General features: G+C 41.3%; 1 protein-coding gene across 11 annotated transcripts in view; it reads right to left on the reverse strand.

Moving 5' to 3' along the window:
- The window catches only part of MAGI2 (membrane associated guanylate kinase, WW and PDZ domain containing 2), a 585,270-nt gene that overhangs the window by 448,333 nt on the left and 112,303 nt on the right, over positions 1 to 24,634 (reverse strand). For all 11 annotated transcript variants that reach the window (XM_087967823.1, XM_087967826.1, XM_087967821.1 and 8 more), the window contains one exon: positions 2,132 to 2,248. In XM_087967823.1, coding sequence (XP_087823949.1) covers positions 2,132 to 2,248 — 117 coding nt within the window. The remainder of the gene's footprint in view (positions 1 to 2,131; positions 2,249 to 24,634) is intronic.

Genomic DNA, 24,634 nt, shown 5'->3' on the forward strand with positions numbered 1-24,634 from the left:
CTTTCCCAGGTGCAGCATGATGGATCTCAGCAACATAGAAAAGTTAGTGTGATGACCCAAAGGGACATGGCACAAAGGCAACACAGTCAGATAATCAGTAGAAGTCCTGTTATTAGCTCCAACTTTGCCCCCAATGTCCTGGTTACCTTCTGGGCTGGAGTAAAACTCTCCCAGGAACAGCCTTTGGCTGGAGAGAATCAAGTCCAGAACATGGTCAACACAAACTGTAACTATAAGTCCAATCAAGGCAAAATGAGGTAATTAGTTTGGCAGGGCAGCAGCAAGAATTCCAGATGTGAAGGTACGGCAAAACTCACACAGTTGGAAAGACGCTGGGAACACAGATAACACAAGATAAAGTCATGTTTGCTCCCAGAAGCTGCTGCATGCAGCCTGCATTTCTTTTAAACTTTCTTCCCAGGTGTGGCTAATGAAGGGAATGAGGGCCCTTTCCTCTCCCATAAGCCACGCAACCCACGTTGCTCCCTGCATGCCCAAGGACGAAGAGGGGGTGGGCCTGGGTCCTCCTCTGAGTTCCCTCTCCCTTGTTCTACCTCTCTTCTGCTCTGCCCAGCTGGACTTTCCCCTTCCCCAGTTTCCTTCACAGCCAACAGAGCCACACTCCCACTCCCTGCAGATTTGTTTACTGATGAATTATCTTTCCTCTTTAAACAAGTTAAAGTTTAAGTCTTTTTACACAATTATTTTTAAAAATTCAGTTCTGAGCTTTCCAAATATTTATACAGCACGAAAAAAGCACCACAATGATCTTTCCTTAATCGCCCTGTAATGTAAATTTAGCAATCCTAATCAAGAATTAATTTCCACTGCTGGCTTGAAAACATTTATCAAGAAAAATAAACCCTAATTTCAATTTTCCAATTTATGAAACTACAAACGATGCCTCCATTCTGGCTATGATTAAATCCATGTTTTATATCTCCACATGTAACCTTATAGGTCTTTATATATTAAATAAATTTATATGACCGTCTAACTCACTGACGGCAATTCTCTTTACCAGATATTAGAATATAATGTATATGTCAAACATGTGCAGGTCAAAGGCAACACTGATGTTTTTAGTATTAAAAGTATACCGAATAATCTTAAATAATGCTTTTGCTAACAGACATTTAATGTACAGGCCTCAGTTCCCTCAATTCTTTCACCTTCCAAACAGGTGTACATATTTGGAGATCCACTAAATCACCATTGGAAAAAAAATCTACGTGCAGTATATGGTTATTCCAACTATTAACAGTCACTTGTAGCACTCTATAATTTTTTGTTCTCAGCAGAATTAGTCAACTCATTAAACTCTTTATCACACCTGACATGAAACTTTCAACGCCATCTGAGCCCAAAAGGTAAGAATGAATCAAGATGGCCACACCATCATACAATGTGATGACCCGGGGCGTGACACAAAAATAACAAAGTCACCAAAGTAGAATAAATTCCCTTTAATGCCTCCAACTTGGCCCCAATGTCTAATTATCCTCAGCTGGATAACAAATTCTTCCAAAAACAGTCTACGAAGGGCAGAAATGGAGTCCGAACCCAAAGTAAAGATAATTAGAAATTTAAAAAAAACCTCAACACAAACCACACTGAAGTAATTAACATGGCAGGCCCGGATGATAAATTGCAGACTTCCACAAGATAACACAGCAACCACAGTTGGGAGGACACCAAAACCCAGATAAGCCTTGACAAATATAATGCATGCTTTGCTTCCAGCAAGGAGCTATGTGCAAATGCCCCACTTATATCCTGTTCTCTCAGCTGCAACTAATGAAAGGGATCAGGGCCTTCTTCTCTCTCGCAAGCCATGTTGCTCCCTTCTCCATTCCTCCCTGCATGCCCTAGGATGAAGAGGGGGTGGGCCTGGGTCTTCCTCTGTCCCAGCCGGACTGTGCCCTTCCCCATCTCTTCCACAGCCACTGGAGCCACACTCCCACTCCCTGTCAGCTGCTCAATCTCCCCCTCAGAATCAGACTCCAACAAGGGCATGACATACTAGAACGAAAACACAATTCTTCCTGTTCCACCAGGGCAGGCATAAAAATCCGTAGACTTGACATGCTATCCAAAACATGCAATGTATATGTTGGCAGGTTGAACTCACATGGCACGGTTCGGAGGTAGAGGTTGTCTCGTATGATCTGCTGAAGCTCGTGATCGACCGAACCTTTCTGGAACCGTAGATTGAGGTAGTGACGGAGATCTTTATCCACAACGCCTCCTGGAAAGAAAGAAAGAAAGAAAGAAAGAAAGAAAGAAAGAAAGAAAGAAAGAAAGAAAGAAAGAAAGAAAGAACAACCCCACTCAGATTAATAGGAAAACAGGAAGCAGGATTAATCAGGTTTATTTCCCCTCAAGTTAAAAAGATTTTGGTTCACCTATAATTGCATCCATTAGTCACTTCCTAGCTTTGTAGCCTCATTTTCCTTTTTTTGTTTTGTTTGTTTCTAGGTGGTTATAAATGACGTGTTTTCGGTTCAGGAAATTAAAAGGAAAAAGGAATTAATGTGCAACAGAATGCCAGAAGGCGCTTATGGCAAATGTTTACTTTTCAAAAAACAAACAAAACCAAACTGACAAAGAATGAAGCATATAGGGCAAAATATTTGTCAGATTCCCAATAATTAGTCTAGGTAAATTGACCCTTGGACAATTCTTTTTCTCACATTATGAGTGTGTGCATATTGTGTCTGTCTGTCTGTCCATCCATCCATCCACCCATCCATCCACAGGTGCTCTTCAGCAGGTTCTGGCCAGTTCTGGAGAACTGGTAGTGGAAATTTTGAGTAGTTCGGAGAACCGGTGGTAACCTTCTGCCAGGAGTAGGGAGGGAATGGAGATTTTGCAGGTTCCTTCCCCTGCCACACCCACCAAGCCACACCCACCAAGACATGCCACGCTCACCAAGTCACACCCACTGAACCTGTAGTAAATTTTTTGAATCCCACCACTTTACCTCCCTACCTCCCTACCTATCCATATCTACCTACCTATCTACCTACCTATCCATTCATATCTATCTATCTATCTATCTATCTATCTATCTATCTATCTATCTATCTATCTATCTATCTATCTATCTATCTCTATCCATATCTACCTACCTACCTACCTACCCATCCATATCTATCTACCTACCTACCTACCTACCTACCCACTACATCTATCTATCTATCGATCTATCTACCTACCTACCTACCTATATCTACCTACCTACCCATATCTACCTACCCACCTATCCATCCATATCTATCTACCTACCTATTTACCTACCTACCTATCCATATCTACCTACCTACCTACCTATCCATCCATATCTATCTATCTATCTATCTATCTATCTATCTATCTATCTATCTATCTATCTATCTATCTATCCATATCTACCTACCTACCTATCCATCCATACCTACCTACCTACCTACTTACCTATCTATCTATCCATATCTACCTACCTACCTACCTACCTACCTATCCATCCATATCTATCTATCTATCTATCTATCTATCTATCTATCTATCTATCTATCTATCTATCTATCTATCATCTATCTATCTATCTATCTATCATCTATCTATCTACACACACACCCCCTCCAAATTAATAGAATACAGGTAATCCTCAACTTACAACCATTCATTCAGTGACCATTTGAAGTTACAATGGCACTGGAAAAAGTGACTTATGTCCATTTTTCACACTTTTGACCATTGCAGCATTCCCAGGGTCATTTCAGTCCCCACAATGAATGAACAGCTGCAAAAATTACTTTTTGGTTGCTCTTCTCTGCACTTTTTCTAGAGTGTCAACATCTTTTTTATGCTGTGGGGACCAAAACTGGATGTAGTATTTCAAGTGTGGTCTTACCAAGGCTTTATAGAGTGGTATTACTTGATCTCGATTGTATCCCTCTGTTAATGCCACTTAGGATTGCATTAGCTTTTTTGGCTGCTGCTGCAGACTGTTGGCTCATATTTAACTGGCTGTCCACTAAGACTCCAAGATTCCTCTCACCATTACTGCTGTTGAGCCTGGTTTCACCCAGCCTATATTTGCACAAGCCTAAAATTTATTTCCCCAACTAATGAAATCAGAGAGATGGTAAATATTGCACTCTGAAAGAATGAAAAACACGAAAACTTTCTAAATAAAGACATCCGTTGTGGCAACCCACAGTGCCATAAAAATGACCAAACTAGCTAGCAACCAATTACCAACAATCCCCCATTGTATAAACTTCTAATTATTACAAGGGAAACATACAGTAGAGTAGCAATTTTCTAAAACAGTTGCAGGCATTTGCCGTTAATTTAAGATGCGCTTTGCAACTTAGGAAGTGCTAGCAAATTGCTTCTGAGCATTTGAGGATTAATGGCTTTTAAGCCACAGAAGCATTGACTCAAACTTTCTCTTTTATTCACAGTGATCGGTTTCACAGCAGTCAAGCCCTGAATGAGCTTGAAGTGTGCAAATTAAACACCACTATGCACGTTATCCTTCATAATGCAAACCTCTTAAATAACACTATCAGTGAAAGGGGCCTATTCATAACTCTAGTTAACAGGAATTTCTAAGCCTTCAGCTGCACTCCTGTATTTTGCAGATGATACTGATGATCTAAACGTAATCATCTAAAACTATTTTTGTAAATTGTCTTCCTAAGAACATGCCCCTTCTAAGAACATTTTGCACAAAGCAATATTGAACAGAATGCAACTCATTAAATTAACTAAGTCAGAGACAAGATTGATTTAATTTCTGAGAAAATCATAAAGACCATCATTTTTCTTTCCTAGGCTTTTATGAAAGACAATCTTTTTGCATGCCAGAGATATTTACAATTAAAGCAATACAGCCGAGTTTTATTTCTTTTCCTTAGGTTTAGTTTTCAAAGAATTCCCTTCCTCTGTCAAAATAAAAATGAATTTCTGTTGTTCACAGACTAAATTGTCAGTTTTAATTATATTTGATTCCTAAATTCATTTGAGACGACATGCGCTTCTATTTAACCTGTTATCACATTTATACTCTGAGCAGAATTTAAGATGCTACTTTCTTATTTTCATCCCGAGAGGACCATCTAACTCATTTCAACCATAAATAAGTTTCCTGAGGCTTCAGATACACTAAGATCACAAGCAAAACACCCTGAGATTCTAAAGAAGTGTTTAAATTAAGTTTTTTTTTTTTTAAAAAAAGCACAGCTTGAGAGTTTAGCAATGCAACCCACAGAAAATATTTCTTCGAATGTAAATTTGCAAGATAACAAGTGTCACGTGAGAAAGTTGAGCACTGTTTAAGGCTGAAAAGGAAGAACTGTAATCCAGTGAAACAGAGAGATCAAACAGAACTGAAGTGAACGCTGCCACAGGCAAACCACAAACCATGTGAAGTTGGGCAGACCTGATTTTTATCGCTAAACAGCCATAGCCTTTCTAAATCGACCAACAAATTGGATTTTATTTTTTGGCTTACATCTTCTTTGCATTTTTTATATGAAACCACGGCGGGCATCTAAGTTTACAATTTGGTCTGTTGATGAAGAGAGATGGATTTCTTGAGGCTAGGATGCGATACAGTTGGGATTTTTGGAAGGAACCATGTGTGTATATATCCGGTTTTAAAGGTTTCGGACTTTGAATTGGCTTTGAATCAACAGAGAGACTAGATCAATGGGTGAGATAAGTTTAGACCACACGGTTCAGGCTTAATTTGTTTAAAAGTTGATTTGCAATGATCCAATTAAGCTATTTAACATCATAGAAGAACTCTAGGTTTTTTTTAATCCAAACGTAATTGTGTGACTAGCCATGGTTCTTTTTTTTTTCTTTTCCCTTTATAATCTATAGATTTTTTTTTCTTTTCTTCTTTTAACTTATTCATTTGTTTTTCTTCTTCAGTTTTTTCCTTAAATTTGTGTTTTTTTAAATGGTTTCTTTTTGCGCGTTACGATTTTATTACTGTTTTAGGTATATAACATAATTTAACTTTGTTCTGATATAACTTTTAATAAAATCCCATTACATTATATGAACATCAACAAAATCAAGGATGGTTATTTTACATATACACATGCAACACACACGGTTAATGCATAAGTCAATGTATGGATGGTGACATGAATAAGGACAGGTAAGGTTGAGCTACGAAGCCTGGAATTTAGTTTTATCAAAATCTCTCTCATTGTGCCCCAGACTAGAAAGTGGGAAACAGTAAGCTTGGTTTTGCCTTAGCCATGAAAGCCAGCTGGATGATATTCGGCCAATCACCAGAAGACGGTGAGTTCTAGTCCTGCCTTAAGTATGAAAACCAGCTGGGTGACTTTGGGCCAGTCCTTTTCTCTCAGCCCAGCCCACCTCACAGAGTTGTTGTTTTGGGGAACACAGGAAAAGGAAGATGTATTGGATATGTTCACCCCCTTGAGTTATTTGTAAAACTAATAAATACAAATAAATAAAAATAAAATCTCTTATTCAAACCCAGTTTCTCTTCAGATGATCAATGTCTTTCATTAACCCTCTTTTCACTTTCTTTGTGGCATTTATAAAAGTCTAACGTTGCTTAATGGATTTATATTGAGTTGTTGCCATCCAAACAGTTCCCATGCTTAAAAATCATTGTTTTGTATTTTAAATGATTACATTGGAATCAAGTTAGTTTAAAGATTGAGAAATCCTCTGTGAATAATTTCAGGTTATAATAATGAACTGCCTTCAAAGACAGCCATTGAGAGCTGAAAAAAAAATCTCCTTTCTATAGAAAGTAATCCTACTTTCTTGTGGAAATTTATAATATCCCTCTACTTAATGTTTGGGGCAGGCTTTGCTTCCTATGTTAATGCAAGCACTGTCTGGTTATTTTTGTACCACTCTTTTAAGGAACTGTCAATAGATTCATTTAGTGGCAGTGCTTTCATTCATTAATCCATTCATTAATTCATTCACTCATTTCTCCATCATTAGATCAAGCTGGCAACAGGGAGTGGAAATGGTGCAAATTAGGGGATCTAGATATTTGCAGAAATTTAGAGAAAGCATAAAAATATTGCTCTACTTCTGATAAAATTGGGTAGTCCAATCTTTGGGTTGTGCCAATAAGATGATTCTTTCAAGTCATATTTTTTAAGTAGAATTAACAGGTAATTAAAAAAAGAGTATTTTAAATCATGCAAACTACTTTGTGCTGATAGTTAAACCCTTGTTTAACAATATTTTTTTCCTCAAGAAACAAACTCCATGATAAACCATTAATTATTTTGTGGCTTGTATAACTTTTCACTGATATACTACAGCAAGACAACATTCTGAAAAGAACATGGTATTTAATAATTAGTGAGTGAAAGCACAAACATCATTTTGCACAACAGAATAATTTATTTAAAAATACAGGTTTTCAAATTCCTAATTAAGCCAATATTTTTCCATGACATATTATGACATGGTAATTTATAGCTATTTGTACTATTTAAAAAATAGGGGTGATGGGAGACTAAACTTTGTTAGCTAAATAACAAATGATCACATTTGTATCATTTGTTAATCTTACTGTAATCTCCCATCTTATTTTGCTCCATAGGTGATAAAGGGTATGTAGCATAGTTGTCTAATTTTGCGGTGTTCCTAGTCCAGCTGACTCACTGGATGGTTTGAGACCCCTTATTTTCAATCACCTCAACTAATCTCAGAGAATTATTCTTTCCATCCTTAAAATGGGATTAGGGTAATGTTCCGTATTAGCAGGCTTGTAGACCTGCATTCCTATTGGTCCGGAAGAGCCGGGCCGTGATTGGATGTTGTGTAGCACTCTTGATTGGCTCGTATAGGGTTTGCCGCGATTGGGCAAAACCAAGCGCGGGAAGCTCAAAAACCTGTCATTGGCTGCCTAGCCGCGGCCAGCTCTATAAAAAGAGCTGCCGCGGCTAGGGCAGGAGTCTCAGAATCTATTGGCTAAATAAAGAGCTGTTGTTCACTACTCGAGCCTCATCTTTCTATGGGACCCACCGACCATACATAACACTGGCAACGAAGGTGGGATTCTGAGACAACAAGGCTGGTCAGCACATGGCAAACAGCGCAGAGACGACCAGCGAAATGGCCAGCAGCGCCGCGCCACCCGCACCATTCAATCCAGCCAGCGAAGACTGGGAGTCCTACATTGATCGTTTCCAAATGTTTTTGGAATCCAACAACTTAAAAGACGCTACCGGCAGCAAAAAGCGAGCGGTCTTTTTAACGCACTGCGGGCCCGCCGTTTTTAAAATGGCCAAGGCACTAGCAAAGCCAGCAGATGTCAAGACAATGGATTGGGACAACCTAGCTCCCATCCTCCGAAACCACTATGCTCCGGCTCTACCGACTCTTATCCGAAGGCATGATTTCTATCAGCGAGATCAGCGCGAGGGTGAGAGCATCGGTGAGTTCGTAGCCGACCTGAGGGACCTAGGGGGCTTGTGCAGATTCGCTAACTTAGACGAGGCCATGTGTGACCGGGTCGTCCTCGGCCTAAAAGACCCAGCACTCCAAAGCAGGTTGATGGCCAAGGGCGACATCTCCCTCACTGACGCCATAGCTGAAGCCACCGCAGCCGAAGCTACCTGTAAATCAGCGGCGCGAATGCGACGTTCAAACGGAACCGATCGCCAATCAACCAGCGAGGCGACTACCACACCAGAAAAACTCACAGCCTCCACCCACCACGGCGACATCGAATCCCCTTCTGACAGTGAAGAAGAAGATTCACAGACTTCAGTCAGAACGTGATCGACAAGACCGGCGAGGTCGTAAGTCAGGGTACCAATGTGCTGGCTGCGGAGGAAATCACCCGCGTTCCGAATGCAAGTTCCTGGACGCTATTTGCCATTTTTGCGAGAAGCGAGGGCATATCGCAAAAGTATGCTGCAATAAGAGAAATTTCAGCCCCCGGCGTCGGGGAAACAGCCCGAGAAGACAAGATGGCACCCCCACCAAAAACCGGGACCACCAGACTGACAGCCGATGGAGCCAGGACAGCCAAACCAAGAAGTTCAACGATGCACCACGAAGAGAAGAAACACACCAAACAGTTATCATCGGTCACGCTTCATCAATAGACGCACGGAAGATACACATTGAGGTTGGTATCGAAAACCAACCATGCACCATGGAAGTAGATTCTGTCTCCTACCTCTCTATGGTCTCCTGGCGGACCATAAAGCATCTAATACCCAGCATACGCCGCCAAGAACTAAGCGACCAGAAATTGATTTTAAGAGATTATCAAGGGAACCGTATCCCAGTTGCTGGTATTGGACACTTCAAGATCTCTTTCAAAAACCGTACCACCATTCTACCACTCACAATCATTGATAAGGACCGCCCCAGCCTACTCGGGTTGCAATGGTTCACACCGCTGGGAATCGAGATGGCAGGCATCAACCACACAGATGATGATGACTGGGAAGCAACGCTCATACGGGACTTCCAAGAGGTCTTCGATGACACCTTAGGCAAGTACAAGGGATCCCCAATCTCCTTTAATCTTAGCCCTGACATCGCTCCCATCCGCCTCAAACCGCGCCGAGTGCCATTTGCACTCAAGCCTAAAATAGATGAGCAATTAAATAAGCTCATAGCGCAAGGCGTGCTAGAACCTATCGACCATGCCCGATGGGAAACACCAATTGTCACCCCCATCAAACCAGATGGCTCCCTGAGAATTTGTGAAGACTACAAGGCTACCCTCAACCTCGCCTTGCAGCAGAGTGCCTACCCTGTGCCAGTAGTCCAGCATCTCCTACACTCACTAGGGGGTGGCAGAATCTTTGCAAAGCTCGACCTGGCACAAGCCTATCAACAACTGCCGGTCGATGCTGAAACCGCTGAGGCTCAAACAATCGTAACACATCGAGGGGCATTTAAATGCAACCGACTCCAATTTGGAGTCAGCGTCGCACCTGGGGTTTTCCAAAGCCTAATGGAAAGACTGCTGCATGAAATTAAAGGAGTCGTACCCTATTTCGATGATGTTTTAGTAGCGGCCCCCAATAAAAAACAATTGGAGAAACGACTGAGAGCAGTCCTACAAAAATTCAAAGACTCCGGCCTCAAAGTAAAAAAAGAGAAGTGCCAATTATGTACGGAAAGGGTTGAATTCCTCGGATACCTCCTTGACAAACAGGGAATTCACCCTACCGACAAAAAATTAAAAGCCATCAAAGAAGCCCCCAGGCCAAAAAGTAAAACAGACCTCCAAGCATTCCTTGGATTCATTAATTTCTATAATATTTTCCTACCCCAGAAAGCGACTGTCGTGGAGCCCTTGCATAGACTCCTGAATAAAAAGGCATCCTGGATATGGGGACGGCGAGAGGAACATGCGTTTCAACAAATAAAAAAAACTTTTGACTTCAGACGCAGTCCTCATTCAGTATAACGAAGCCCTACCGCTGACTGTTACATGCGACGCATCTCCTTTCGGTGTTGGGGCAATCCTAAGCCACACCTTGCCAAATGGCACAGAGGCTCCCGTTGCATTTTTTCCAGAACCCTGTCCAAGCTGGAGAGGAACTACAGCCAGCTGGACAAAGAAGCCTCGCCATCGTCTCCGCAGTAAAAAGATTCCACGAATACATTTATGGTAGGACATTTTCAATTATTACGGACCACAAACCCCTACTTGGCATTTTGGCTGCTAACAAACCCACTCCACACATCCTGTCACCTAGAATGACAAGATGGTCTGAATTTCTTGCCGCTTATAATTACCAATTAATTCATCGACCTGGCAAAGCTATCTCATACGCCGATGCTTTAAGCCGATCCCCCCTACCAGATGTGCAAGATGACCCAGCACCCACATTATCAATTTTACAAATAGAAACTGTATCCACGCTACCATTAACCGCGCAAGACATTGCCCGTGAAACAAGAAGGGACAAACGCTTGGCGCGAGTTCTCAGCTGGGTGGAGAGGGTTGGCCAGAAAGCGAGAAAAATGAACTCTTTAAACCGTTTAAAAACCGATAAACTGAACTTTTTCACAAAGGGGTGTATCCTATGGGGGACCGGGTGGTAATACCGGAAACGTTACAGAAAACAGTTTTAGATATGCTGCACGATGGGCACCCAGGCATTGTGCGCATGAAAGCCTTGGCCAGGAGCTACGTTTGGTGGCCTGGCATGGACAAGCAAATTGAAACCTGGGTCGCCGCATGCAGCAGATGCCAAGAGACTCGCTCGGCTCCCCAAAAGCTCCACCGTTAGAATGGGAGACCCCCAGAGGCCCTTGGTCGCGCATCCATATTGACTTCGCAACCAAAGGGCATACCTTTTTGATCACTGTTGACGCTTACTCGAATTGGCTCAAGTGAGCAAAATGAAAACAACCACCACGGAAGCTGTCATCAAGAAATTAAACTTTTCGCCACGCATGGTCTGCCAGATGTGATAGTATCTGACAATGGACCCCAGTTTACCGCAGTAGCCGAGCAATACTTGGCAGACCGTGGCATCCGACACGCATTAACATCGCCCGCTCACCCGGCAGCGAATGGAAGAGCTGAACAATTTACAATTTTCAATTTACAAAAAAAAAAAACTCTCCAAAGGATTGAACATGGCAACATCCACGAAAAAATCACCAAAATGCTTCTAATACAACACATCACGCCCAACACCACTACCAACAAAACCCCAGCAGAATTGCTCATGGGCAGAAGACTCCGGTCACCCCTAGATCATCTGCACCCTGCTTACACTCCAGAGAAACCACCTGGCTCCACGAGCAAACACCGCGCCTTCAACATAGGAGACACTGTTTTCGCAAAAAACTTTACCGGGACCCACTATGGTTTCCTGCAAAAATCACCCAAATCACTGGCCCTTGTTCCTACCGGCTCGAGACCACCGATGGTAGGTGTTGGAAATGTCATATTGACCAGCTAAGGTCCAGGCTGGCCACCCTTCCCCTCACAGACTCTAATCAAGAAATCAGAGGGGGAACCTCAAGCTTAGAAAAAGAATCGGTATCTGCGCAAGCAGAACACCCCCACACATCAAATAAAAATCAAACATTAAACCAACAATACTTACCAGCTAACAGGGAACTGTGGCAGACGGGTGCTTCGCCTGGAAGCAGCAGCCGGACAAGCTCTACCAGCCCAGAGAACCCAGGCAGGAGCAACAGAGCGAACGACTCGACTGACCCAGATTCACCAGGTGGGAGTCGCAGCTATAGGCCCGGCTCACCCTTCCAGGCGGTTCCATCGAGGAGCTTGAGAACGACGCCTGAGCCCGTCCAAACCAGACAACGACCAGAGACATTATGAACACGCGCAAGTCAAGTAGGCAGGTCCGAAGACCTGCCTACTTACGTGACTACGATTACCCGCCCCTTGGGCCGAAACCAAGAGGGGGGTGTCCTCGTATTAGCAGGCTTGTAGACCTGCATTCCTATTGGTCCGGATGAGCCGGGCCGTGATTGGATGTTGTGTAGCACTCTTGATTGGCTCATATAGGGTTTGCGCGATTGGGCAAAACCAAGCGCGGAAGCTCAAAAACCTGTCATTGGCTGCCAGCCGCGGCCAGCTCTATAAAAAGAGCTGCCGCTGCTAGGGCAGGAGTCTCAGAATCTATTGGCTAAATAAAGAGCTGTTGTTCACTACTCGAGCCTCGTCTTTCTATGGGACCCACCGACCATACATAACAGGTAAACTCCTAAGCATGTGACCTTCTTAAAGAAAGTCAGGATGCAAATGCAGCAAATAAAGAAAATAAATATTTTAAAATCCCTATAAATCCCAATAATAATTGAAAACAAAGACACATCTGCATAAAATTCAGTTCACTTCTTTATGTGTTTGATAGAACAGCACTGAAAAGAATCTGGTTTTATTCAGAAAATAAAGGTGGGAAGGACTGCACAGACATTGCTAGGACCATTAGGTTAATATCTGTAGAATTTTTGGACCATAACTCCCATAATCCCTGCCCATGAGCTTTACTATAGGACCGGGGGACCAAAATCAAGGACACTAATAGAGTATTTCAAACATGGATAGAGAAGGTGTATTTTTCTTATCTGTTGTGCTAACTCTCCACCTCTTTTCTCATTGATTCTTTAATAACTCTCATCTCATGTTGGAACACAGAGGAATCCTTACTTTTTGGTACTTTCTCATGTTAAAAAATGTTTTAGGAAAACTATTTATCGAGTATTTTTCTGTTGTCCATATCTCAAAACTTCTGTCCCCGTAACTAAACAACACAGGATCACATGTTGTTGGAAATGTTCTTAAAAACTAAACAATATTGTTCAGATTATGGAAATAAAAGCAAAAGAAAGATCTTAAGTTCTGAAGCTTTTTAAATGCCAATATTACTATTAATAAATGGTTGGAGTTTCACTATTACTAGATAGCAGGAGAGAAGAGAATTTTATTTATTTATTTGATTTGTCAATCGCTTACAAGATAAGTATAAACATGAGTAAGAATACAGAAAATAGGTACGAATACAGAAAATAGGTAAATAGGGACAGTAGGACAGGGACGGTAGGCACGATGGTGCGCTTATGCATGCCCCCTGCAGACCTCTTAGGAATGGGGTGAGGTCAATAGTGGATAGTTTGAGGTTAAAAGAGTGGGGGTTAGAGGATGTAACAACAGAGTCAGGTAGTGCATTCCAGGCATTGACCATTCTGTGGCTGAAGTCGTACTTTCTGCAATCAAGTTTGGAGCGGTTTACATTGAGTTTGTATCTATTGTGTCTTCTTGTATTGTTGCGGTTGAAGCTGAAGTAGTCATTAACTGGTAGGACGTTGTAGCAGATAATTTTGTATACCACGCTTAAGTCCAACCGTAGGCGGCGTAGCTCAAGGTTGTCCAAGCTGAAAATTTCAAGCCTGGTGATATAGGGTATTCTGTTGTGAGCAGAGGAGTGTAGTACTCTTCTTGTAAAATACTTCTGGACTCACTCAATTGTGTTAATGTCTGATATACAGTGCAGATTCCAGACAGCAGAGCTCCATTCAAATATTGGTCCAGCAAAAGTTTTGTATGCTCTAGTTAGCAATTCAAAATTTTCGGAGAAGCTTCGTAAGATTAGATTTACAAATCTTAATGCCTTTTTGGCAATGCTGTTACAGTGAGCTCTGGTGCTCAGGTCATTTGATATGAGTACACCAAGGTCCTTGACAGAGTGAGGATCATCAATGAGGTCATATCCACCTAGTTTGTATTTGGTGTACTGATATTTTTTACAGCATTTGTTGGTCGAGATTTGGAGTTGCCAATTGTTTGATCATTCAGACACGTAATCAAGGTCACTTTGAAGGACAGTAGCATTGTTGATGGTGTTGAATAATTATTCCTTTAATCAAAAGTGGCAAGAGAAAAACAATTAAAATAACTAATTTGAAAAATGTTCACATGAATAGATTTAGAACAGATTTTGCAATTTGCAAAGTAAATCTAAATAGATTTGGCCATTTACTAATGAGCATTGTCCTTAAGAAACCAGATAACTCATATATCCAAATGGAAGATTTGCCAGCACTAATAGAGGAACTGAATATTGTGGGATAATCAGTGGATGTTGGCAAGCATTTCATCTGTATGGAATGGTCATGTTCCATACAGATGTTTTTAGTGGAAACATTTCAAAAACTAAGCTGTTGGACTCAGTGTTACTATATTCTGGCAGGAATAGTTAACACCTTAGAAGATAGGCCCAAGATCCAGATGGATCTTAACATTCTTGAACACTGGGCCCTATCTAACAAAATGAAATTCAATGTAGAGAAAAGTAAAGTCTTACACTTAGGCAAGAAAAACCAAAAGTACACATATACACTGGGTGAAACCAGGCTCAATAGCAGGAACTGGGAGAGGGATCTTGGAGTCTTAGTGGACAACCAGCTAAATATGAGTCAGCAGTGTGCAACAGTAGCCAAAAAAGCTAATGCAATCCTAAATTGCATTAACAGAGGAATACAATCGAGATCAAGTGAGGTACTAATACCACTCTATAAAGCCTTAGTAAGACCACACCTAGAGTACTGCATCCAGTTTTGGTCACCACACTATAAAAGAGATATTGAGATTCTAGAAAAACCACAGAGAAGAGCAACCATGAGGATTAGGGGACTGGAGGCTAAAACATACAATGAACAGTTGCAGGAACTGGGCATGGCTAGTCTAATGAAGAGAAGGACCAGGAGAGACAGGATAGCAGTCTTCCCATATCTGAGGAATTGTCAGAGAGGAAGAGGTCAAGCTATTTGACCAAGGAGAAATTCAACCTGGAAATAAGGAGAAATTTTCTGACAGTGAGAACAATCAACCCATGGAACAACTTGCCTTCAGAAGTTGTGGGAGCTTCATCACTGGAGGTTTTCAAAAAGAGACTGGACTGCCATTTGTCAGAAATAGTGTACGGTCTCCTGCTTGGGCGGGTGGTTGGACTAGATGACCTACAAAGTCCCTGTTAATCTGTTATTATAATGTGGCAGTAGATTTGGAAGGTCACTTTTCATCAAGCAGGTGTGAAAATCTGCTGAATCTTTGGTTCTGAAACAAGCAAACTTAGATGCTCCAGCCATCTAGGTTTGTAGGGTTTGCTTCAGACAAATTGGCCAAATTTGAATGTCATCTTCTTCATTCTATCTCCTCACAAGGTTGGGCTGACTGACAAAGACCGGCCTCAGTATTATTATAGTTGAAACTCTAGAACGAGTAGAGAGAAGAGCAACAAAGGTGATTAGGGGAGACAAAAACATATGACGAATGGTTGCAGGAGTTGGCTATGTCTAGTTTTCACTAGGGGTGACATGATAGCAGTCTTCCAATATCTCAGGGGCTGCCCCAAAGAAGAGGGAGTCAAGCTATTCTCCAAAGCAGGACAAGAAGCAATGGGTGGAAACTAATTAAGGAGAGAAGCAACTTAGAACTAAGGAGGAAATTTCCTGACAGTTGGAACAATTAATCAGTGGAACAACTTGCCTCCAGAAGTTGTCAATGCTTCAACACAGGAAGTTTTTTAAAAGATGTTGGATAAGCATTTGTCTGAAATGGTATAGGGTTTCCTGTATGAGCAGGGGTTGGACTAGAAGACCTCCAAGATCCCTTCCAACTCTGTTATTCTGTTATCCAGCGATTTTCCATGGCTTACACTTGCGTTGAATCTGGTCCTAATTTAACATTTTAGCAATTGCATTGACTGACAGAAAACTAGCTTAAAGGCATAGTATATTCATGCCACGATCACTGCTCTCAACAACAATCCCTAGGAGAAAAACACCATGCACGATTTTCTAGGAGATTGAAAACAGTGACTGCAAGCTTGCTGTAAACAATACAGGAGAAAACATTTGAGGCTCATTTTGGTGGATATCAAAATGGCATCAACGCAAATCAGCTAACCAATTTTCAATGTGGCTTTAATTATTTGGAGACCTAAAAATGAAGTACTAATCATAACTGTACTTTCGTCTCATGAGGAGACTGTACGCAGCTCAAGCTTCATTTGACTTCCCAACAAAGCAATTATTGACCTAGAAAATATGTTTTAGCTACAACTTTGTTAAAAGGGCAACCAATTCCAGCTCTGAGTTTGCTGAGGTCAAGGAGAATTTTATCACTCTTAAATTAGGGTACATTTTTTTATTTTTTTTATTTTGCTTTTTATAGTTTGCTACTATACAAATTCCACTGAAAACATTATCTGCTAAATTCAATGCAACTAGACTAGAAAGAAAGTTGGTGGTCAAAACAGAGTTAGGGAGCAATAACATTTTATGTCAAAAAGGAAGGAAGGGAGGGAGGGAAGGAGAGAGGGAGGAAGGAAGGAAGGAAGGAGGAGAGACAAGGAAGAGAAGACAAGATAGAAAAGACAAGGAAGGAAGATAGAACAGATAGATAGAATACTTTATTAGCCAAGTGTGATCAGACACACAAGGAATTTGTCTTGGTGCAAATGCTCTCAATATACATAAAAAAGATACATTCGTCAAGAGTCAAGAATCATCAGGTATGACACTTAATAATAGTCATAGGGTACAATAAGCAATCAAATCATACTAGGAAACAGTCAATATAAAGCAAGCAAGCACTAGGAAGAAAAGATAGGGAGGGAGGGAGGAAGGAAGGAGAAGGAGAGAGAAGGAAGAAAAAACAAGGTAGAAAAGAGAAGGAAGGAAGGAAGGAAGGATCTTTCAAATACTTTTGTAATCTAATAACCTTCAGAAATTTGGAACTGTGTTTTGCCACTGATCTTACTGGCTGGTGTGATGTATCTTCCAAAGCATACAGAGCACAAGAAATTACTAAATCCTTTCTTATATTTGGTACCAATAAAGGAGAATATTTGTAGCTCAGGGTTGAAATGAGGGGTCCTTGGTGCTCTCTGAGCTTGGTGGTTTTCTTGCAGATGTTTCATTACCCAACTAGGTAACATCATCAGTGATGATGTTACTTAGTTTGGGGAAGGAAACACCTGTGAGGAAACAACCAAGCTCTGAGAGCATGAAGGATTTCCAATTAATTGTGTTTAGATGGGATCTGTTGGAAAGTACCCAGTAGACAAAGGAGCTGTGAATAACGGGGGCAGGGAGAAACAGGCACACAGTTTGAGGGGGGAAATGTATGACTCCTGCATCCATGTTCATTCCTCTTGCCATCTTAAACAGATGGAGAAAGTTAGCACCCACCCCTCTCCTAGAAAATATTTTGAGGAATATTTTAAAAAGGCAGGATAAAATATTTCCCCTAAAAGAGAAATAAAATATCTTAAGGGAGACAGAAACTCAGAGCCCCAGCTTCCTGTCCCTATATTTGTGCCCATTTAGAAAGATCTAAACCAACAACAACAACAACAACAACAACAACAAAAGACTTTCAGCTCCAGGGTGAAGGGATTAAGACATGACCCTTCAGGACATAATAGGATTAGCCCACTACCACTTAACAGAGCTCACTACATTGCACAATCTCCTAAGGACATTGCTTCACCCTCCAAACTTCAACCAAACTTAGCTCAGACAAACACCTAGGATTTGTACTTTGCCTATAGAGCCAGCTATGACCCCTAAGTAACCCCTACAGGACCTCACGGGAGTCTTACAATAACCAATAGAATACATGTTCTTGCACAGGAACAGGAAGCTCAAGTGCAAAGCCCAAGAGAAGGTATAAAACCCCCTCATGCTCAACTCCATGAGTTCAGCTTCTCAGAACCCATGTAGTTCTGTTTCATCATTAAACCATCTTTCCAATCACCCTTCCATGTTTCCAGTGTCTTTCTCCTGGCTTGGAACCGAACCTGATGGATATTTCTTCCCACACAGATGTAACTTTGGCTTTTCCTTTCATTTTTCTCCTCCTTTTGACAAAGACCACATGTTCCCAAAGCTTCCCACAGAGTGAAATAAGAATTAAGTCCGGTTTGATACGCTCTTTGTACTGCAGTCATTACAAGGCTTGCAGTTTCAGAAGTTTTCAAAAACCAGAGTGTCAACTGCCAACAAGCTTGATGGAAAAACGAAGGGCGAGGTTTGTTGAAATGGGCCACTAAGGAAACCATTTTGGGTGGGAAAACACAGTCTCTGGAGCCAAAGTAGCTTTGCCAATTTCCTTTTCTTTATTTTTCCTCCCTCTGAACTGCTCTCAGCAATTTCCTACGGCCTTGCCCTTTGGTTTAAAGTGTCATAACTGAACTTGATTGATACGCCAGTTAATACTTCCCCTATTTTGACTCTATATTTTTTTTTATTTTTTTGACTTGAGAAACTTGGCTGCAGATAATCTGCCATTCATCATGGAGAGTAATACATCATCAGCTTTAAATGGAGGATATCAGACAAAGGTCAACCTTAGGACATGCAATGATTTTTGGTGTTATTTTGTCATGGTGCATGCAGGGGAAGACTTAATGCTGACATTAAGCATGAAATTCAATATCAGTTGGGAGCAATCTCCTGCTCTCCTTTAAAAACCTTGCTCTGCAGATAATGGGGGACTCTTAATATTATCCCCAGAAAGGATGATTGGAAAAAGCTTAAAGGTAAATCTCTTCTCTCTGTCAGAATACTTAGCAAGTAACTTATCTCAACCTAGCTCCTTCTTTTAGATATTGCTAGGGTTTGTTCTACAAAATTGTATTTCTCAGGTTCGGTGTTAGGTAACTGTTCTAGTTTGGCTCAAATTATAATCGGTTTGTGTCCCTAGTCTTAGCCAAATTAGAGAAAGATTCTGTGCATAAAATCTTGATCTGGACAAACTAACCATTTCCTCCTTCCATTTCATTTCATTCCATTTCCATTTAGAACTTTTCAATCACGAGAGTCTGGATGCTGCACATTCAAGATGAGACTAAAAGCTGGTTTTACTACCACTGACTTTGATTTTTGTCATCTTATTTTTCATTTCCAATTGTTTGAAAGAGAGAGCTGTTATTTCCAAGTTGTGCCTCTTCCTTTCTTCCTTCCCTCCCTCCCTCCCTCCATCCTTTCTTCTCTTGGACAGAAATGTCCTTCCTTCCTTCCTTCCTTCCTTCCTTCCTTCCTTCCTTCCTTCCTTCCTTCCTTCCTTCCTTCCTTCCTTCCTTCCTTCCTTCCTTCCTTCCTTCCTTCCTTCCTTCCTTCCTTCCCTCCCTCCCTCCCTCCCTCCCTCCCTCCCTCCCTCCCTCCTTTCTTCACTTGGACAGAAATGTCCTTCCTTCCTTCTTTCCTTCCTTTGCACCCTCCCTCCCTTCCTCCTTTCTTCCCTTGGACAGAAATGTCCTTCCTTCCATCCCTCCCTCCCTTCCTCCTTTCTTTCCTTGGACAGAAATGTCATTCCTTCCTTCCTTCATTCCTTCCTTCCTTCCTTCCTTCCTTCCTTCCTTCCTTCCTTCCTTCCTTCCTTCCTTCCTTCCTTCCTTCAGAAATCCCTCCCTTCCTATCCCCCTCCTTTCTTCCTTGTACAGAAATGTCCTTCCTTCCTTCCTTCCTTCCTTCCTTCCCTCCCTCCCTCCCTCCCTCCCTCCCTCCCTCCCTTCTTGCCTTGGACAGAAATGTCCTTCCTTCCTTCCTTCCTTCTTCCCTCCCTCCCTCCTTTCTTTCCTTGGACAGAAATGTCATTCCTTCCTTCCTTCCTTCCTTCTTTCCTTCCTTCATGCCCTCCCTCCCTTCCTATCCCCCTCTTTTCTTCCCTTGGACAGAAATGTCCTTCCTTCCTTCCTTCCTTCCTTCCTTCCTTCCTTCCTTCCTTCCTCCCTTCCCTTCCCCTTCCTCCTTCCCTCCTTCCTTCCTTCCTTGGACAGAAATGTCCTTCCTTCCTTCCTTCCCCTCCCTCCCTCCCTCCCTTCTTTTCCCTCCCTCCCTCCCTCCCTCCCTCCTTTCTTCCCTTGGACAGAAATGTCCTCCTTCTTTTTTAAATTTGAAAAAAAAAAAAATGGAGTAGCATTGTATAAACATGTATAGCTAGGCCACTGCACTTAAGTCTAAGAACTATGGAAAGAAACAATGCCATAAATCAATTCATGTAACTCTTAGTTGTTCCAACATCACTCAAGCCAAACATTTCTGAAGGACATGTATTAAAACTATTTTCATGGTGAAGCTTCACAAATGATATACTTTAGCCAAAACTAATATACCTTATGGACAAAAAGGCAGACTTTCAAACTGACAAGTTTAGCACAACCTACCCATCAAGCCTTTCAACTGAGTTATTTATTGGCAATTTTCTTTTCTATCAGGAAGCACAAAATTGTAGTTTTCTTCAACCACAAGTTGAAGCACGAAAAGCCAGCATTTTCTGAAGTACTTAAGAGTTCACCTATTAGCAACCTAGGAGTAGTAAATCAACCATGCATGTTTGGAAACAATCCTATCATTAGGATGTTTGTGTCAATTGTTTGGATCATTATTTTTGCCATGGTTTCCAGAGCATGCACAAGGAGGAAGCCAAAGATTCTGCATCAATGGAATGGAATGGAATAGAATAGAATATATGGAGTGGAATGGAATGGAATAGGAATAGATAATATGGAATGGTATGGAATGGAGAGTAGTAAGAATAGAACAGAACAGAACAGAATAGAATAGATAATATGGAATTGGATGGAATGGAGTAGAGTGGAGTAGAAAGAATAGAATAGAGTAGAGTAGAGTAGAGTAGAGTAGAAGAGAAGAGAAGAGGAATAAAATAGGAATAGATAATATGGAATGGTATGGAATGCAGTGGAGTAGAAAGAATAGGATAGAATAGAATAGAAAATATGGAATGGAATGGAATGGAATGGAATGGAATAGAATAGAATAGAATAGAATAGAATAGAATAGAATAGAATAGAATAGAATAGAATAGAATAGATAATATGGAATGGTATGGAGTGGAGTAGAGTAGAGTGGAGTAGAAAGAATAGAACAGAATAGGAATAGAATAAGAATGATAGAACATAACACATGTTCTATTCTGAGTTGTGATTGGGAGCAAGTAATTTGATGCAGATGTTTTTTTGTTCGCTAGTTTTGTGTCTCTCTGTGTGTGTTTTTTTTTTTTAAAGAAAGCCATACAGGAAGAGTTGGCATAGTTATGAAAGAAACCAAAAGGTTGCTGAAGCTGCAAGGTCTTTATTACAGCCAACCTGAAAATTTCCTCTATTTCGCTTCAAGTGCAAAACTGACACAGCTACATAAATCAAATTAGATTATAATAAATACAATCCCTGGGAAATCCAACACCATTTCCCCTCCCCCTTGTTTATTCAGAGCTATAAAGAAAGAAACATGATTAGCTGTTTAATAGATCCTCTTTTCTAGAAAGAAGGGAGATGACAGGGCAGTGCCCTTAGGGTAAAATAAGAGGATACTGTTCTTAGAGTATGTTTATTGATTTGTTTTGTCCCTAGATGGTGGCGGGGAAATATGTAATTAAACAATATCACCATGCACAGAGAACCTGTCATTTACATCAATAGGCCTCTCCATGCCCGATAAACTATGGTTAAGGGCAGTGGTGGGATTCAAATGTTTTTACTACTGGTTCTGTGGGCGTGGCCTGGTGGGCATGGTGTAGTGATGTAGCAGGGGAAGGATACTGCTAAATCTCCATTCCCTCCCCACGCCACTAACCTGCTTTACAGCTCTGTACTCCTGCTCAGGGCAACTGAAGAAGACCCAGCCGATCAGTTGGGACTCAATGGGAGGCAGAGAAGAGATGGGGGCAGGGCCAGTCAGAGGTGGTATTTGCTGGTTCTCCAGACTACTCAAATTTTCCACTACTGGTTCTCCAGAACTGGTCAGAACCTGCTGAAGACCACCTCTGGATAAGGGGGAGTGAGGCAGAGGTTCAGCAGGTTCTGACCAATTCTGGAGAACCAGTAGTGGAAAATTTGAGTAGTTTGGAGAACCAGCAAATACCACCTCTGACTGGAGATTTTACAGTATCCTTCCCCTGACACACCCACCAAGCCACGCCCACAGAACTGGTAGTAAAAAAAATTGAATCCCACCACTGGAGTGAGAGACCTTCAAAATTCAAGCATTTGAGAAAAACCTAGACTATTTCCCCACATTCCAAGGTCTCAGTTCAGTTAAAAGTTCAAAAAGGGATTAAACACAGCCGTAAAATAAAAACAAATCTGAATTGTTGTAGGACATTTACTAAAGAGGAAAAAATCGACAGAGCACAAATGCTTGTGAACAAATCAGTTATGTGTAACAGCATGCATATATCTGCTGGTTTTGTACTATGGAAATGAGTGGTGTAAAAGTTAAATGCAGCAGGGAATCAATTCCCTAGGATGTAGTAAAGCAAGAAGAGTAGTAGTAAAATAAGTAGTCATAGTTTTGATAGTAGTAAAACAAGAAGAGGAAAGATCCAGAATGATAACGTTCTGAATGAATGTAGACAGAACCCAAATATGAATGGATCACTATAAAAGGAATAGGCTGATGTGGTATAATAGAAAGCATAAAATATACTAAGGGAGAATAAATGGATTAAAAGAGAAAGAAGACTTGAGTTGACTTGAGCTGATGAGATCTTCAAAGACAAGAAAGGGAAAACATTAAATATAATCTAAGTTGTGAAGTGATGTATGAACATAATAAACATAATAAAAAGGCGTTGTATGGAAGAAGGTTACGAAGGTGCAAAGCGAATGAGGTTGGTATATATTAATTTCAGCTATAATTTCCTTTCCTTTTGATCTCACACCTTTAATGTTTTGTTTTCAGTTTCTTCTGCACGTTCATTAATGTTGCTTTTTTATCTCTAAAGAAAACAGCGTGAATGGTATGTGTGTAAGCATTTATACATGGAACCCCAATATTGTTACAAGCACAAGAGTACATGCGTGAAACTGGTTCTAAAACCATCTCTTTTAATTTTTTATGGTTCTAGAGGGAAAAGAAAAAAGAGGATTAAAACAAAACCTGGAGACTCCCTCTTTTTCTCTCCCTTTGAATAACAGTTAAAATATTCCACAAGCTAAATAAAGATGCTGCTTTACCAAATTAAGAACAGAAACCTGGAAAATGAAAAATAAAACTAAAAGAAAGGGGAAACTTCATACAGGTAATGCTCAATTTACATTCATTCGTCTAGAGACCATTTGAAGCAGAGGTGGTCTTCAGCAGGTTCTGACCTGTTCTGGAGAACCATTAGCAGAAATTTTGAGTAGTTTGGAGAACCGGCAAATCCCACCTCTGACTGGCCCCGCCAACCCCATCTCTTCTCTGCCCCCCATTGAGTCCCAGCTGATCTTCTTTTGTTGCCCTGCACAGGAGAACAGAGCTGGAAAGCAGGTTAATGGGATGGGGAGGGAATGGGGATTTTGCAGTATCCTTCCCCTGCCATGCCCACCAAGCCGCACCATGTCCACCCATGCCACACCCACAGAACCAGTAGTAATTTTTTTTGAATCCCACCACTGACATAATGGCACTGAAAAAAAAGTCATTTATAGCAATAGCGCTTAGACTTAGATACCTCTTTGCAGTGCTTTATAGCCTTCTCTAAATGGGTTACAGAGTCAGCCTTTTGCCCCCAACTGTTCTGACCCAAACCCTTGTCCAATAAAACAAACACGAACCAAAGGGAACAGAAACCTTTTAATGATTCTTACGAATCCCCCGTTAAAAGGCTGCTGCAAACTCATTAACTTTGATAAACACAAACCTTGCCAAAACTGTGCTAGTCTGCCAAGAATAACAGATAAGTTTACCTAGAAATATTTCACAACACAAGAGTCTTCAAATACCAACTAAGATATTGCAATGTCCATGAGGCTCAAGTTTCAAAACACCTTTGCTTCCTGCAAAGAACGTCTGATTCACAGCTGGCTTTTATCTTCTTAAAGGAGGGGCCATTACCTTGCAGCCTTACTCCCGAGTCGCTCATGCTGCTGCAGCTGCTCTTTCCTGCAAGCAGGCCTGCGCGCATGCACACTTGGCACAGGCTCCTCGGGAACCTTCTCATCGCTGCTGCCAGCCCACACAACCTCTGAAGGCAGCAGTCCACTCCCTAATGGTCCTGGCCCCTCATCTGAGTCCTTGCTCTCCACAGCCGTCTGCACCTGCTGCTGGCTAACCATAACACCAACCATCTGGGACTGTTGATATGGATTTATGACCATTTTTCACACTT

This window comes from Notechis scutatus, chromosome 6 (assembly GCF_049901735.1).
Source record: "Notechis scutatus isolate UNSWTSFEM ecotype Mainland chromosome 6, rNotScu1.2, whole genome shotgun sequence".
Classification (NCBI taxonomy): domain Eukaryota; kingdom Metazoa; phylum Chordata; class Lepidosauria; order Squamata; family Elapidae; genus Notechis; species Notechis scutatus.